This window comes from Primulina tabacum, chromosome 4, assembly GCF_025594145.1.
Source record: "Primulina tabacum isolate GXHZ01 chromosome 4, ASM2559414v2, whole genome shotgun sequence".
NCBI classification, from domain to species: domain Eukaryota; kingdom Viridiplantae; phylum Streptophyta; class Magnoliopsida; order Lamiales; family Gesneriaceae; genus Primulina; species Primulina tabacum.
The window spans coordinates 2861822-2879360 of record NC_134553.1 but is presented as its reverse complement, the minus strand read 5'-3'; the positions used below and the strand labels follow the sequence as shown (position 1 = coordinate 2879360).

The 17539-nt window shown below is 34.5% G+C and overlaps 3 protein-coding genes across 5 annotated transcripts; 2 read left to right on the top strand and 1 right to left on the bottom strand.

The window, feature by feature from the left end:
• Window positions 1-2144: 2144 nt before the first annotated feature.
• LOC142541421 (AP2-like ethylene-responsive transcription factor At1g79700) lies at window positions 2145-6305 on the top strand. Its single transcript, XM_075647957.1, has 8 exons — window positions 2145-2611; window positions 2724-2806; window positions 2997-3005; window positions 3205-3293; window positions 3419-3492; window positions 3711-3761; window positions 4461-4537; window positions 5586-6305. The coding sequence occupies exons 1-8, from the start codon at window positions 2448-2450 to the stop codon at window positions 6092-6094; spliced, it is 1056 nt and encodes a 351-aa protein (XP_075504072.1). The 5' UTR covers window positions 2145-2447; the 3' UTR covers window positions 6095-6305.
• Window positions 6306-7132: 827 nt separating this feature from the next.
• On the bottom strand, window positions 7133-10056 carry LOC142541420 (tubby-like protein 8). 2 transcript variants are annotated; one of them, XM_075647955.1, is made up of 9 exons: window positions 9482-10056; window positions 9169-9283; window positions 8888-9064; window positions 8490-8542; window positions 8320-8425; window positions 7809-7898; window positions 7642-7737; window positions 7492-7559; window positions 7133-7400 (listed from the first exon to the last, which is right to left on the bottom strand). In XM_075647955.1, the coding sequence occupies exons 1-9, from the start codon at window positions 9949-9951 to the stop codon at window positions 7325-7327; spliced, it is 1251 nt and encodes a 416-aa protein (XP_075504070.1). In that variant the 5' UTR covers window positions 9952-10056; the 3' UTR covers window positions 7133-7324. The 2 variants fall into 2 exon arrangements, with proteins under 2 accessions (XP_075504070.1, XP_075504071.1); XM_075647956.1 differs by having other exon boundaries at window positions 8320-8416.
• A 2691-nt stretch (window positions 10057-12747) lies between these two features.
• On the top strand, window positions 12748-15189 carry LOC142542410 (uncharacterized). 2 transcript variants are annotated; one of them, XM_075649031.1, is made up of 5 exons: window positions 12748-13121; window positions 13544-13761; window positions 14344-14472; window positions 14699-14830; window positions 14917-15189. In XM_075649031.1, exons 1-5 carry the CDS (start codon window positions 12812-12814, stop codon window positions 15028-15030), a joined length of 903 nt encoding a protein of 300 aa, XP_075505146.1. In that variant the 5' UTR covers window positions 12748-12811; the 3' UTR covers window positions 15031-15189. The 2 variants fall into 2 exon arrangements, with proteins under 2 accessions (XP_075505146.1, XP_075505147.1); XM_075649032.1 differs by having other exon boundaries at window positions 12844-13121; window positions 13561-13761.
• The last annotated feature ends 2350 nt before the right edge of the window (window positions 15190-17539 follow it).

The window sequence follows — 17539 nt, the reverse complement described above, 5'->3', positions numbered from 1 at the left end:
TCTTCTTGCTGACTGAGAAAGTTTAAGTGAAGATCACATTGAACATTAAGTTTTTCGAAATGCTTTGCTGACAAGCCATGTGGGAATTCTAAAAAATGTTGCCTGAAAAACCAAAATAACCAGGTATGAAATATATATTGAGATCGTCAGTAACAGTAAACCTCCATAAGGTCAGTTGCAAAAGTTATGATGTAAACAAAGATTTGAAACACATAAACACGTGTGATAAGATGCACAAGATCATGAACCAATATGGTGGATCCTCTTCTAAGAATCCAAGTGGTCAAAACTTATGTTACCTGTGAATACTAGCTTGTCCACCAGTAAAGTCAGAGGTTGTCTGCCATAGAGTGTACTTCCTGGGGTTGTGGGTTAGTCTCTCTGAAGAAGAGATGCCTCGCCTGATGTGCAAATGAAACAATGCCACAAATTTAATAGCCACTGCTACAAATTAGAGATATATTAAAAGACAGCATCTGATGTAAACAAACCAAAGAAATGCCAGGTACAATAAATCAAGCTTTATTACCGTGACATTAAAAATTCCAGGACCATTAAAAGTTCCTTCATCTTATCAACAGAAGCAGCACCACCGTTCGACTCTCTATCACCGTGACTATGATTTCCAACTTTTGGCATGTTTTCTTGGGAAAGTTTAATTGGATCAACTCCAAAATTGGATTTTTGTATAGAGTTTAATTATGTTGGAAATCAAATACTGTTTTTTTTTTTATATATATAATTAAATGTTCATATATCAAGACAAAGGGTATTAAGAATATTTTGGGAAAGAAAAGTTTATTATGTTTTAAAAATTAAAAGTAATTACTCTAAGAATATTGTGATTAATTATATATGGGTTAGTCTATGCTACATCGAGAGTGTTTATCCTCCTATTCCAATACCATTAGATCGTGTGAGTTCCTCACGTTTTTATGAAAATTGACATATATGTTGATGATCCAATGACTAAAATTTGACCACATCACAGAGAGATCAAAACTTCGGGTGTAGAATATAATAATCCATATATAATATTGATAATCTAAGTTAATCTTGTGGGCATATATTGATTTCATATTTGGTATCTTCTCAAGTTATATTTTCAAAATTAAAATAATAATTGAATCATGCATCCAACAAATAGAATTAAAAGAATTTAAGACGAAATGATATGGACAAATCAAAATATAGTGGCCGAAGGGGATTCTGGTCGACCAGGTCGTATCTGTTCTTGATGTATGTATCACGCGATCCGGTCAAAATAGCCTATTGTCTCTCTTGAATACTCTATTAATATGTTATAAACTCGTCGAGTCGATATCTAATATGTTACTACTAAAGCTTTATTCGATTTATACTTTGTAGGCATGAGCTCGACCAAACTCGGTCCAGTATTACATTTCAAGTTCGAGCTCGATCTACAAAAATATTGAGTTACTCGAGCTTATACTCAAAAAACTCTAAAATATTTGTAGCATAATGAGCTTGAACTTGAAAAATAAAATCGAACCATTTTATATTATATTATTTCATCAATTGAACTCGATATATGATTATCGAGTAACTCGTAAACTAGTCAAATAGGAAGAATTAAAACTTGAACTCGACTCGAGCTCGATCAAATGAATCTCTAATTGAGTTTTTAACTGAGGCGCTCACGTCATAATATCAAACAATGTCAGCATCACTCAGTAACTATAGAAATTGTCATGCCCATAATGGAGACGGGTAATTCATATTGTACTGTAAAATTCAATATCAGTCCCTAATTTTACCTTCCCAACTCCTAATTTTGTCATTTATAACCTTATTCCATATGGTGTTCGAACAACTTTATGAGACGGATCTTCAATCGATCCATGAAAGTCCAAAGTCAAAAATAATATTTTCACTTGAGTATGAATCATGTCGACTGATTTCACATATATAGATAAATGAGATCGTTGCACATGAGACCTATTCATATGTATGTATATATATATATTTTCATTATTAAACCAGTAGTTATGTAAGCAAGAATGAGTTGGTAGGACAAAACGTAATTTAGATACATATATTAAATGTCTCCTTTTTTGGCTAGGAAGAGGTGCAAATGCGGTAAACTAAAATATGACGACCAGAAATTGCAGCCGTGTAATAAATTTTGAAGTGAAAAAGTTTATTTGCCAAAACCAGTATAAATCAAGACACCCCCAATAGCCCACACCAAATCAAGACAACATACAAGAAAATTCAGCCGTTTTCAGACGGCCACTAAATACCTACAAAACCACCCTTTCCCCCGCCGGCCACCCCACCTCACTAACGCTATAACATCGGAGGACTTAGTCTTCTTTTTTGGTTAACAAATCTCATCAAACCCCGTGTATTCTTTTTCTTTTTTCTTACATTTTAAAAACGTGTGGATTTTTGAGGTTCTTCTCCCCGCACTGAAAAAAATCTTCATGGCGAAAACGTCAAAGCAGAACCTTAAAAACGGCGCTGTCAGTTCGAGCGACAAGAATATTAAGGAGAGCAAAGGTGCTTCTCCAAAGGCCAAACGGACACGTAAAAGTGTTCCCAGAGATTCTCCTCAGCAACGTAGCTCTGTTTATCGAGGGGTTACCAGGTAATTAATTCTCTACGTGATTTATCTTTTCTCCTGCATGTTGGAGTCATCCATTTATTACTGATCATCGTGAGTTTTTAATTTGATGAATGGTGGTGAAATAATATTTCAGACACCGGTGGACGGGTCGATATGAAGCTCATCTGTGGGATAAGAATTGCTGGAATGAATCCCAGAACAAGAAAGGAAGGCAAGGTAGGTCATTTGTCAAGATTTCATTTCTTTTTTTTTTTTAAAAAAAAACTATTCATGATTAATTTTAGAAAGAGTAACAGAGTTTATTTAATCAAAATATTGGCATCACTAATGTGATTTCACCTTTTTTACTCTTTGTTGGTTTGCATTGTTTTTCAATGGTGGTTGATGGGATCCTACAAAAATGCAGTATATCTTGGTAAGTATATTGGCCATAACTATCACTTAACTTAAATATCCAAAACATAAATCCAAAAAATCCCTCTTTAAAAATTTAAACAAATGGGCATTTAAAAAACACTTCTTTTCAGTGTTGAAAAAGCTCGTTGATTTGATCACGAATTGGCCTTTTTCACCGAATCTTATCCCACATTATGATTTTAAAATTGCGTTCTTAGGGGCCTACGATGACGAAGAAGCAGCTGCACATGCATATGACTTGGCTGCATTGAAGTATTGGGGACAAGACACCATCCTAAATTTTCTAGTAATTCCAACTCCAAACAAATTAAATTGGATTATCGACTTCATGAAATTGGCGATTACTTACAATTTAACGACTTATTTTGATCCAAAGCTTGTCTTTTTTTTTTTTGTTTTAATGTTCAGTAGATTTCCACTTATCAACAAGAGTTTAAGGAAATGGAAGGTCAATCAAAGGAAGAGTACATCGGTTCATTAAGAAGGTACAAATTAAAATAAAATCACAACCATGTATTGAGTGATTAGCAAAAAAAAAAAGAAAAAAAAGATTTAGTGAAAATTTATTAAATTTTATGCCCTCTTAATTTTTTAGTGTATATTTTATGGATATTATATTAAAAAATAAGTACTTCATTTTGGTCAAGATTCTTGTTACCTTTTAGGTTATCAACTGATTAATTTTCATGAACTTAAATGGCAGGAAAAGCAGTGGGTTTTCTAGAGGCGTGTCAAAGTATAGAGGAGTGGCAAGGTAGTTTCCACATTCTATTGAAATTCATTTCATCTTATAAAAATTAATAATTTTTTTTGGTTAAAATAATATATATTTGTTTTTACTCTTACAAAAATATTTTCTACTTGTCTCCTTTTATCTTTTCTGTATGTCCAATTTCGTGACAAAATTAACATATGACAAAGACTCACATAGAGCCTAATAATTAATGGCTTTGAAAAAATTCACAATCTCCCAACTAAAATAATTTGATGAGCTTCATAAATATTATAGGGTCCTATGCCAAAATTTGAACTTACTAACACTTATTGCAAAACGGGGGTTTTTTTTTTTTTTATCACATTTAACATTTCACACTTCAAACTTTGCCAATTTTTGTTAACTCTATGAATATCTCTCTAAAATTCGAAAGATACATGTATGTATTATGATGTCGAGTAGAGGTGAATCTCATGTGTCGAAAATATGTGTCCGTCGGAGAAAATATTAAAATCATACGCACATTTTTTGTATATAAAAAAATAATCTTCCTTCCATTTCGTACCCAGTTTCTTGGCCATTCCTACTAAAGACAATGACTAAATTGGCTCTAGAAATGGGGAAACTAATAGGCATGATGAATTCGAGCGATTGCTACTATCTATCTATTTCCTGGTTTCAAGATTTTTGGGCATTAATTATTATTTTATTTTATTTTTTTGCCCTTTTTTTGCTTAGACATCATCACAATGGAAGATGGGAAGCTCGCATAGGAAGAGTTTTTGGCAACAAATATCTTTACCTTGGGACATATGGTACGCGTAATACATACACATTGCTTATATGAATATATTTTTGTAATTTAATTAATTCTTTATTTTAATTGTTAATTTACTCATTTGTTGTTTAATGCTCGAACTATTTCCACTTACCATTAAATATAGTAATAATTATCAAATAAAATTATGGATGATAAACTTGAAAAGGGACAACAAAGATGTAACCTAATAGAAAAACACTACTTAAGAATACTTCCTTAATAATAAACCAAAATCTGTGTTGTTTTACCTATATTAACAACCAAACATAAACATCCCGATCACTAACATTAAAAATACTCTTAAATCGCATTTAAACAAACTCCAATATGTATGCAACATGTAGTTGACGAGTCTTTCGAATAATTAATTTTGGTACTCTTAATAATGACAATGACAATTGGGTGCACTCATGTTGGTTACTATTCTCATGACTTACTTTATAAACTCAAATCATTAATGCATATTTTAGATTATTATTTTTTGTATAAAAACAATGTTATCTTTTTCAAGTAATACATGAGTTGCTTTATGGTTTAAAACATATGATATATCAACATGGAATTAATAATATATAAGATATTGAGTAGATCTCTTGTGAGACGGTCTCACGAATCTTTATGTCAACCCTACCGATATTCACAATAAAAAGCAATACTCTTAGCATAAAAAGTAAAACTTTTTCATGGATGACCTAAATAAGAGATCTGTCTCACAAAATACGACCCGTGAGACCGTCTCACACAAGTTTTTGCCTAAGATATTATAGGGAAAATGAAAGGCATTTATGGTCAAAGAATATAATGGCAAATAGTTAGTAAATCGAAAGCAAACAAATATGGTTGGTTAATTATATTGTGTAGATCACCAACTCTCACCAGCTGGCAAGATCTGCTATTGAACATGTAATTAAACTTTTAACACTTTCTCACAAAATTTTTTATGATTGTTGAATTCATTAATATAACATATAGTTATGGATTTAAAGCAACCGATTTTACCAATCAACCTTGAATAATTTTTCTTATATTTCGATTTTGTGCAGCTACCCAAGAAGAAGCAGCGACTGCATATGACATGGCAGCCATACAATATCGTGGGCTCAATGCGATCACTAATTTCGACCTAAGTCATTATATCAATTTGTTGCAACCTCTCGCAAGAGCAAACCCTAATGACAAAGTTGACATTAACAAGATCCAAAACCCTAATCAAGAATCTGGATCGGGCTACCTTAGTTACAATGATCAAAGCTCGAGCTCGGCTGAGACCACAACCGAAACGCCACCATATCTTGGTGGCTCCACCACTGCCACGTCGGCCCTTGGAATATTGCAACAATCCTCCAAGTTCAAGGAGATGTTGGAGCAAACAGCAACCTGTGACAGCCCTTTGAGCCTTTCTGAACGCGATGTTCCTCCCAGAAGTTACTTTCCTGAAGACATACAAACCTCGTTTGATTTCCAAGATTCGAGCAGGTTCGCTGAGGAGCATGACATTATTTTCGGGGACTATGATTCCTTTGCATTGCCAATGTACGAGCTTGATGATTAGCAATAAAAGTGATATTATTTCATGACTTAGTGACTGAGATGAACTGATTCTTTTTTTAAGCCAACAGGCAGATTGACACTTGATAACTTGGAGCATGCAAAACAACTAGCTAGGTTTTTAGTACTAATGCATGCTTCTCCTCTGTCTTCGATCTAATAGGAATGATAGATTTCCCCCTCTATTTTATAATTAATGATGTGTAGATATAATGTTTATTCAATTCATCCATCACATTTCTTTAATATATGGTTTCTTACGGAGGAACTTAATCTAAAATCTATTTTGGGCAATCTTTGTTTTAGTGTGATTAGTTTTCCCTTCTTACATGTCCGTTCTTAAGGTAACTGTTGTTGATAATGTGTCAGAATATTGTTCTACCAATTTATTGAGTTAAAAAGTTGCTTTCATTATGTATGAAAATATAGGACATAAGCGCATAAAATATTTAATGCCCTTGCAGAAGGAAAATTGATGGAAAAATGTAGAAAATTTCATAGTACAAGTTTTTCTTTTCTTTTTTGAATTAGGAAATCATTGTGCAAGTTTTTGTGATTTGATAAAATTGTTGTTACTTTGTTCCCGTATTCAAGAATTTGCTCTACCCGAGATTTAAAATATACCGTAGTTACATAGAAATTAAAATACATTTCTAATTTGAACAAACAATACATATGGCCAACAATATTACTTAACATATAATCACAAAAACCTCAAATTTCCTTTTCGCCATAGATAAGAAACCATCCATAATTTGTCCATTTTTTTTATTATCAAAAAATTCTGTATTTTTTTATTACATGTAAATTTTTAAACCTAATTTCACCACCTAAAGCCAAAGAGTCAAATCATGATGCAATTTGGCTTTTTTATTCCATTTTTCCTGGAGCATTTATCACGTCACTGAAAGTCAATGGACAGTTGACGGTCTTTAATTTTTGAGCCGACCGATTAAATTCGAATTAATTTGTGGGGTATAAAATTTGGCAAGATAAAAACTATTTGAATGTGGATACTTTAACCAAGACGAGAAGTTGTCGAATACACATTACAAACTAAATTTCCACAAATGTACACAGCAATGCCCAAATAAATGGTCAAATTTCAATTGCCCTTTAGCTTCAAAACAAGGCCATGCTATGTTGTGTGCTTTCTAGATGTAAGCAAGTTACATTAAAATCCATAGGATTTGATTCTTACATTGGAATTTTGATCGATTAATAAATGTTAGAATCATACTGTGCAGCAGAGTTTTGTATCAATGGAAGCCAAACATATGCAGAAGGCTTGGTATCCAGTCAATGGATATCTGCAAAAAAAGATTATTTCTTATTCTCAGTAATTTCAAAGAAAATAGCACCAAGGAAGGATACATGACATTTATAGTTGATGTCACCTACCTATAATCCATTTCATATTTGGACTTTGTCACTCTTCCAAGTTGAAGGATCGTTTGCATTCCATTCCTCTAATGTCAACCAAAATACGATTTTGATAGGTCTCTTCGAATAATTTGGTTGCTTTAAACAAAACTTGTAATGAATGATTACCTCCAAAGTTAACTGGAAGTTTTTCACCGAACTTTGAATTTTAAGACCTGCCCTTCCTCCTCTGTCTCTTAAATCCAGCTCGTATTGCTTCGAGATCTAAGCGAAGTAATCGAGTATCTTAAGTTTTGTAAGAGAATGAAGTCATCAGATTAAATCAGCCTACAAACCTTATTGTAACGAGGAACTCTTGAGAACAGCTGATGAACTTTATCTTTATTCACCACCCATTCTGTGGGTAATCCGTTAATATGTTGTACCTAATACATGAAAAGGTACTCGATATAATTATAGGCTCTCATTCTTCGGAAAAGTTCGGTATGTAGATAAAAATTGCATTTTCTCAAACCAACTTAGAAGTTCAGGACCTAACATCTACAACTATTAATGAAAGCTGATGGCACCCAAATCTTGCCTGCTGCAGAACAAAAAACACAAACTTTTCAACTATAACTCGACCATTTCCGGGATGGTTATGGTATATAAAGGAAGAGTAGTCAGAGGAACCTGACAGGGGTGCTGGGGAGGACCCCTTATATATCGCCTCAAAATAATATTCTTATGTACTGCATATACAAAAACTTTATTTATATCCTCCTAAAATTTTTTGAGTTTATATATCACCTCCATACTCAAAACTCGGGGCCCAGACAGCGAGAACGAATCACGCATCAAGTTTACCTGATTAGTATTCTTCAGCTGCATAGAGTAGTGCTTTGGAACCCATGCCTTCATGCTTCGGTAGCTTCCAGTCCAGGTAGATATAGTAGGGACAAATCTGCAAAATCTGTAGTCAAGCTTTCATAACTTCATCATGAACCTGTAAAATGGTTTCTAAGGATTCAACTTACTTCACAGCAGCCAATAACTTGGGGTTTCTATTCAACACATTCTGGCTTTGCCCCTGTGACACACGGCAAATACAGTTCAAGAAAATAAAATGCTTCTACTCACGAGTTTTTTTTTTTTTTGCAATAAATACGGATACTGCTTAGTTTACATTCGAAATTCTCAAGCTCAAGACAAGTTTATCATATGGCTCATTGTGGGCTCGTAACTTTAATATGGAAATCAATTTAACTTTATAATTCTAATGACTTGCTCAGCCCATTGTATTAGTCGTCGGGATATGGAGGCCTGATCGAAGCCATAAAAATAGGCTTTTACAGATCAATTTCTGTTTCTAGTTAAAAAATAAACAAAATTTTACAGCGACCATATAACTAAATTTAGGAAACTTGATGCTTACCTGATCCCATATATAGTACTTTGATCCCATTATGTTGGCAGTCACGATGCCAATTAAGTTGTCATCTAAGCCAATCTTTTGGGCCTTGGGATTTTGAGATATTGTGAACTCTGATCTTCCTTTGCATCTTCTGTGACGAGCCACCGCAAGTTTGCGATTTTGTCTCCCCTGACCCTCCTATCATGTGACAAAGCAATTAGAAATATTTTGCATCAAGCCCTATAATCTTCACATGATATTTGGTCAAGTGCCAAACGTAAAAACTTAGAAATTGGTCTTACGTTTGTATAAAGTGTGTACAATGTGCCTCCATCAAATCCATCGGGCGACCTTTCTTTCAATATAATACATGTGCACCTCCCCACATCCACCGGCAAAGGCCTACACAACAAGGACCTGCAAAGCACAATCACCACGCCATCTCCATTGATTAAATCCAGAGCCAGTATAATCTGGACTTTTTGATCCTTTTTTTTTTCGATTCCAGATGGCCAATTGATGTTTCTTTTGTGCCTCTTAAAAATAAAACTTGTTCCCCTTTCCACCATTATTTCAAGGTAAAATCTTGGATAAAATTCATCAAGTATTACTAACCTATTCGGCAAAGTCGTCCATGAAGGAACTGGTGCAGCTTCCGAATCAGAATGTTCCCAAACATTGACCGAATCCGTGTTCTCTGAACCAAAATTATCCCAAATCTTCAATCCAATGCTTGATTCGGGCTCGTGCTTCTTTATGCACAGCTGCAAAGAAGATGGCTTCGACAAATTCTCCTTCCCATTTGAAGAATCTCTTAAAAAACTGTCTTTTTTCCCGTTTTCAATAACCGTGTTTCCTTGCCAATTAATTTTTTCAGGTTTTTCGGGTCTAATATTTGGTACCGCATTCTCTTTATCATCATTGACAAAAGCTGAATTACGGCGCATACGCACGGAAAGTGAGGCGCCGTTCCACTCGCCTTCGCTGGAGCTACGGCTTTGTTTCATTTCGATAAGTGGGTTCCGATACAGGGAAGAGCTGCAGGAAGATTGGTGAGAAACTGTAGTTTCTTTGCAACAAGCCATGGTTCAAAATTTTGGATTTCGAAGGAAGAGGTTGAGAGATTTTGGAGAGTTGAGTGGAGATTCTGAACCTCGGGGAAGATTTGGTTTGTGTGCTAGTGGGGTGGCATGAATTTATTATGTAGTAGTGTTCTTTTTTGGTGTTACAGATGAAACCAACGGCTATTTGAATTTGAAATTTTGAACAAGGAAGTTTTTTTTGTTGTGCATTAAAAATCTGTACTTGGAACTATGTGAAAATCCGGTAATTTATTACGGCTGACGGCTTGACAAAAGGTATGGCCCCTTTTTACGACAATGAATCAAGATTGATACCCCGGATCGGAGATTGGTCCGACCTACTCTCGGTAACCCAAAAAGAGAGAGCCCATAAAGGTACTCGGAAAGCCTCGCAGGTCATCTTCGGGACAGAGCCCATCAGGAGATCACCTCATTCACATGAAGCTGGTGGGAGGTCATCCAGACCGACCTCTCATATTCACAATCTCGTCGATCAGTGAGATGGCCGACCTCCACCGCCGACCTCCTATGCCGACCTCCAAGAGCAAAGCCGAGCCGACCTCCCAGAGTTTGCTTTCATGCCGTTTGGGAATGCTTTGGCCGAGCTCCCAAGAAAATGAGATCCTTCGCGGGCTCATGCTTCTGAGAGCTCTTACCTAGATATTAACGGGTAGCCCACAGAAATCAAGCCCAACAAGATAAAGCCATTAAAGATCTAACCAAATCTGGCACAAGATCTAACCAAATCTGACACAAGATTACTCAAATCTTTCAAGATTCTGAGGATCTAAACCTACCAAATCAGGACTCTATCGGTCCCCTATAAATACCAGGTTTCGTTCACTGTTTATTCATTCATATATTCACATTCTCTCAGCACACACATTACTCTCTCAGTTTTTTGTTCTCTGACTTGAGCGTCGGAGGGGCTACGCCGGAACAACCTTCCGGCCCCCTTCTAACACTCATGTTTGTGCTTTCAGATTTTGAAGGTCCGATCCGAGCTCCCCAAGTGAAGATCCGACCTCCTAGCTACCTTTCGAAGATCTGATATGAGCTCCCCAAGTGAAGATCCGACCTCCCAGCTACCAACGCGGATTTCAGCAACATCAAAGATATTTGCGACTTATTTGAAGTTCGGTTCGATAACAAATTTATTTATTAAATTTATCGAGCTGAGCTAGATCTCGATTTCGAACTCGACAATTGTTTTGATCCGAGCTCAAACTTAAAGATATTCGACTTGTAAGTTCGCGAGCTCGAGCTCGGCTCGTCTATATCGAACTTGACTAGTTTGTTTGGTCTTGATTGTACGATAATAACTTGTATCGCTTCACATCAAAATTTGAGTGTAATGAAAGTGATTGAAAGACTATAAAAAGATATGCTTACTTCCTAAATTTTTATATCTTGGTTGACATTTTGGCTAAGAATGTTGGACGAGCTTGTCTAACAAGTCCGAAAATGATCTTGTTTAATGAGCTTGAAAACGAGTCTACTTAACGATTCGAGCTTGAGTAAGACTCATTACACATGATAAACGAGTTATTAACGAGCCGAGTTCGATCTATTCACAAGCTTAATAACTTTAAAACGAGCCGAAATCGAGCCTTATTATAAAAGATTGAATCGAGCTCAATCATGTATATACATTAACCGAGTCAAACTTGAACCTGATACTATTCTACTTGATTCGTTTACATCTCTAACTTTTTTATTTTGTATCGTACCTTATCTCTTAATAATGTTACTCATGATTTTATATGTGGACTACCATGTCTAATATAAAGAATGAAGCACAATTTTGTTTCTCCCATGTTTAAATCAAGTTGCATAAAATAAATTTTTAGGTTATTAAAATATCACATTAATTGAATAAAAACAAATTTGTTAGAAACTAATAAATAAATTCTCTACTTTAAGAAGAAAAATGTATACGACCAACAGTATTTAATGTCTATTTTAAATATTTTTGTTGGACTTCAAGCTTTGATTCTCAGTGCACGGGCCCAAATTTAAACCGGGGAAAGTCAGGATCCATTATCACCGGGAGGCCCAAATGTTTGACTTCAAGAATATTATCTACTTTTAAAAAACAACACGATTTATATTTTTTTTTATCAAAATAATAATAGTGAAAACGTTTTAAACAACTTACTCTACTATTCATAAAATTGTCGATGCCAATTTAATTGACATATTAAAGTCGTTAAAATGAGCTAAGCCAACTAGATTGTCCCCTCCTATTTGGTAATATTTCGAAGACAAAAATTTGTGTGCGATAGTCTTACTTTTCGTAATTTTGTGGTACAAATTATTTGGGGTCATCCATGAAAAAGTGTTACTTTTTTATGTTAAGAGTATTATTTTTTATTGTGAATATCGGTAGAGTTGACCCGTCTCATAGATAAAGATTCCTGAATACATCTTACAAAAGATCTATTCTATTTCGAATTGCTCAAACGATATGTTGATACACCTGATATAACTACAATTGTCTAATACCAGTTAGATCGGCCAAGCCTATCAAATGACGGGTTGTTGACGGCCCGCTCCGCTATCTCAATTTGATTGTTTTAAATATTAGTATTTAAAAAAGAATGCCCTTAAAGTTTTGTATATTATAATTTATATCGATAATTGAAATATATAATTTAAAAAGAGGAACCGGGGTCTGAAACCTCGGCCCTTCGGCTTTTTTTTTTAAAAAAAAAAAAATTGTTAATTTTTTAAAATTGTTTATTTTTAAAAAAAACTTGTGGGTGTTTCGGATATAGTCGTGGAAAACGAGTGGCTCACTTCCTAAATCAGAATCATCAAAATTATTCACTGATGGCTGCTCCTCACTCTCCAAACCCCACCTATGGCCGCCGTGCTCTCTCCCTGTAGCTCCTCCCTCCGCCCCTCCCGTTTAAATACCACCTCCAAATTCGCGGCAACTGTATCCTTTTCGATTTCTGCCACCATGGCGGCTGAGAAAGTGGTGGTTCCTGCCATTATAGTAGGTGGAGGACGCGTGGGCAGAGCTCTTCAAGATTTGGGTAGTGGAGAAGATGTTTTGGTTAAGAGAGGGGAATCTGTTCCGGTTGATTTCAAGGGTCCGATTTTAGTGTGTACAAGAAATGATGATCTGGAAGCCGTTCTTGATTCTACTCCGAAATCGCGGTGGAGCGGTATGATTGTGTTCATGATTTCTGTTGCTTGGCGGATTTTCTTCGATGATTCATGGTTATGGTGATAATTTTCTTTTATGTCGTTCGAGTTCGAATAATGGGGGGGTATGAGAGGATTGATATGAACATATTTATCTGATTCTTTTAGAAAATATAATCATTTTTTCCTAGTTACTTAGATGGTCCACTCTATGTTTATAGCTCATTGCTTGTAATCTTTACCCAAAATGAATTATTTATCTTGGAAATATAGAATATTTTATTGATTTATAATGAAATTTGGATGATTTTTTAGTTTCAAATACATTACATTTATTTATCTTTGCCAAATTTGTCACAAAATTTTGGTTTCAGTCCATTTATTTATTCGCCAAATTAGGTGTTTTAAACCTTAAAAGATGCTGAATCTTAAACTATAGCAGATTTGGTGTTTTTCCAGAATGGAATGCTGGAGCCATGGTTTGAAAGTAAGGGACTGGGTAATGCCGATCAAGTTTTGGCGTATTTTGCTGTGTCTAAGCTGGGCGAACCTCCTGTTGATGGGATAACTGACACCAATCCTGAAGGGTTAACGGCTGTTTATGGGAAGTGGGCATCGGCAGTTGCTGGAAGACTGAGGGCTAGAGGCCTGACTTGCAAGGTAAAGTCTGATGTTTTGATCTATTTCTCCCGCGAATTCAACTCAGTAATTATATAGCGGGTTGGATTGTTGCTATCTTTAAGAGAACAGTTTGCCACTGACTAATGGCTATAAGATAGTCTTTTGGAATGAGCCAAAATTGTAGTTGTGAGGAAGGATTCAGTTCAAAAATTTCATTATAAGGTAACTCAAGTCCTATGTCTTGGTCTTTATGCCGCGTCAGAAACCACACATACCCGTGGAAGCAATTACCGCACATATTGACTCAAGAATCCCTTGTGTGTTATTGTTCCATCAAAGCATGATTGAAACGACGTGATACTAATTTTTTAATCACAAGTTTGTCTCCACTCCATTAAGTAAAAAATTGTAGCTCGTTAGTGCCATTCAAATATTGTAAGGCACGCAACAGATTTAGCTAGATCTTTTGGTTATTTCACCACCTAGATGCTCACACCTTATACTGGCAATTGTTGCTCTCGCTGATCAAACATGATATTTTCCGTGTATTTTTTTGTTGCTATCTTTTATCTTTTAAATACTTCAATTTTCTTGACAGATTATTTTCTGTTGAAAAAATAGGTACTTGAGAAAGATGCATTTCAAAAGCAAATGCTTGAGAAGCTTATTTGGATATGTGCTTTCATGCTTGTTGGAGCCCGTAACCCTGGTGCAACAGTTGGTGCTGTGGAGAAGGAATATCGTTCTGAGGTAGATGTACCCATTTCACCTTACCTAAGAATAATTCGAACTTTGGAATTTTGATGGTAATTTCGTTCAGTCTATTCTAGAAATCATCTCTTGTATGTAATGAGGATCATTTGATAATAACATTGTATCGAATGATCGTCTCATTTAAAACCTTACATTATTGAACTCTGAAAGCATATTGGATTGAATACAAACAACTAGGTTAATTTAAAATTTTCGACATTAGGTGTCCGCTCTTATAGCTGAATTGGCAGCCGCTGCTGCTGCAGAAAAAGGTATAGTCTTCGAAGAAGCGATGGAAGACAGATTATGTGCTTACTCACGCTCGGTTGCTCACTTCCCCACTGCAGTCAAGGAGGTAAAGAACATGGATTTCTGTTTTCATGAAACTAAATCCTCAAATTGTCACGCCTCCTAACTATTCATAAATGTCGCGTTTGTCAGTTCAAATGGCGGAATGGTTGGTTTTATTCACTCTCGGAGAAAGCAACAGCAGAAGGAAAACAGGATCCGTGCCCATTGCATACCACATGGCTCCAAGAACTAAAGATTGTGTAGAATTTGGGTCCCAAATCATATATATTCAGATGTTTCTGATTCAAATTCCCTTCTTGCTATGTCTACTAAGTGAAAATGACCGCCGATTGAGATTACAGGATTTTAAGCCATCAGTTATTTCAGTTGGTCAGAATCATCTTCGAAGTTGATTCTTTTTCACCGCTCCTCCCTAATTTTTAGGACAGTTAAATTAATTTATAATTTACATAGAGATATATATCACTGTCAATAGGCAAACACTCGAAAAATTAAAAAAGAGAGGTGGGATTGTAAAATCTCAGATAGAAACGTAGTCACGAGAAATATATTCAAGCTATTTACAAGGCAACAAATGGCTTGGCTTGGTCTCAGTTCGAGCAGTGGAACCATCGTCTGAGTTGCATTCAACCACACTGAAACATTGATGTAGCCAAAAAAATAAAAGGGTATACCTGTTACCTGTAATAGGACGATTTAGGCTAATGCTGGACAACTGATTCTAGGTTCACAGCTTTTGTTCCTACGAGACCCAAAAGAAATTTTCCATAGTCTGAACAATCTTTATATTTCCATGATTTAAATGTTATAATAAATGACACCTTGATGATTATGGAGTTTGAATTCAAGATTAGGTACTCGTACTTTCACTATGTTGGTGTGTGGACAGGAAAAGTGGCTCCAAATTCTTTAATAGAGTAATTATCACAATATTAATTTAGTGACAGAAACCAGCATAATTGACACCTATATAAGTAATCATGAAAAAGATCTTCCAATTATATATATATAATTTTGCGTTTTCCACCAAACATATCAAGATATGTTCGTAACTGAAAGACACTCAAATATTAAATATAATAAAGTAGATGAAAATATTTCAAATATATATTTAATTATATTTTTGTTGTTTAGATCATTAATATCATAAATTTCAAATTTTTTATTTTTATGTTTGTATAGTATTTCATGTTAATTATTATAGATTTCAAATTCACCTAATAATAGTGACATTTGAAATTTATTCTATTATTTGAAATCTATTCTATTTTATATAACTAATGCGTAAATAACTAATGTATGGATTTAGATTTGATATAATATTTCATTGTTAACAACAAAATATAATCGAAATTCATGGATTTGAAATTTTATCAACCAAACACAACCTAAATTAGTACTTTCATTAATTGCAATCTAAATTAATATAAAATAATAGTGATTTATTTTTGCCATATTTGGTTAGTGAAACGTACGTCGTAACTCGTATCGCTATAATTATATTCCAAATTGGATGCTTTTTTTATACAATTTATGTCTTATTAGGAAAAGCACTTTATAGTGTACATATATATAAATAATCTTACAAATAGAATTTTTTTAAAAAAAAAAACATATTTATACACACATATATACTATAATCACTAACGAACGATGTACATGTGATATACGTAAAATAATAACTATTATGTAGAGTGGAGTTGATTTATAAAATTTTATTATAGTTTTAATCGTTATTAGATATACATAATCCGAAAAAATATTAACTATTATGTACATGATGATTATGTATGTAGAGTTGAGTTGATTTATAAAATTTTATTATAGTTTTTAATAGTTATTAGATATGCATAATCCGAAAAATATGATATAATATAAAACAATCCACGTAAATACGTACGTACCTAAAATAAAAAGGATGATAAAATAAGAAATGTATGTAAAATGCTGCCTACCAACATAACAAATGGCAGAGATATATGCTGGATGAACTCTCCCTCCATTTTCATCTATTGATACATATATATCTTTATATCTGTCGACGTTCAACTCCCCCAGTTTCAGGTTTTCTCTTGCCATCTGTTTTCAAGCTTTCTTTTTATTTAATGTGTCATCATCATTCCGCGTGATTCTTTTCCTGCATTTATTAATGTACTATCGTGGTTTGCCGGAACGGTTGCGGTGCTTGGAACGACAGCTACCGTTCCAGTTCCAATGTTACGTTGCGGAACGGTTGCGGAACGTTTGTATAAAAAAATTAATAAATTCAAAAAATTGGTAAAAAAAATAAAATATAAATTACATCATACTAAAAAATAAAATATATGAAATTATTACAAATTAATCTTTCAATACAAAACTATTTTACAATAATAGCACAATAAGAAATACACACTAAAAATTATAACATACCAAAGCTAATACCATGAAGAGTGACGCGGAGGAGCGAGATCATTGTTATATTTTTCATCACTATCTCGTAGATTAAATTGATTTCGAACATTTGGATATTGACGTGATTGTCCATATGCACGCCACATTCTGCCGAAAAACTCATTTTTAACTTCCGAATTAGCAAAAGTGGTCAACATTAAAGTTGTAGCCCTATGTGTTTTCTTTCATCTCCAATTGACCTCATGTCATTTGAAGGTCTGTGTAAAAAGTTATGCTCATTTTCCTAACATGTGTCAGTGCAAGAACAACGATACACACGACACACTTCGGGCCACTTTTGGCTCGTCTTCCCTAATGA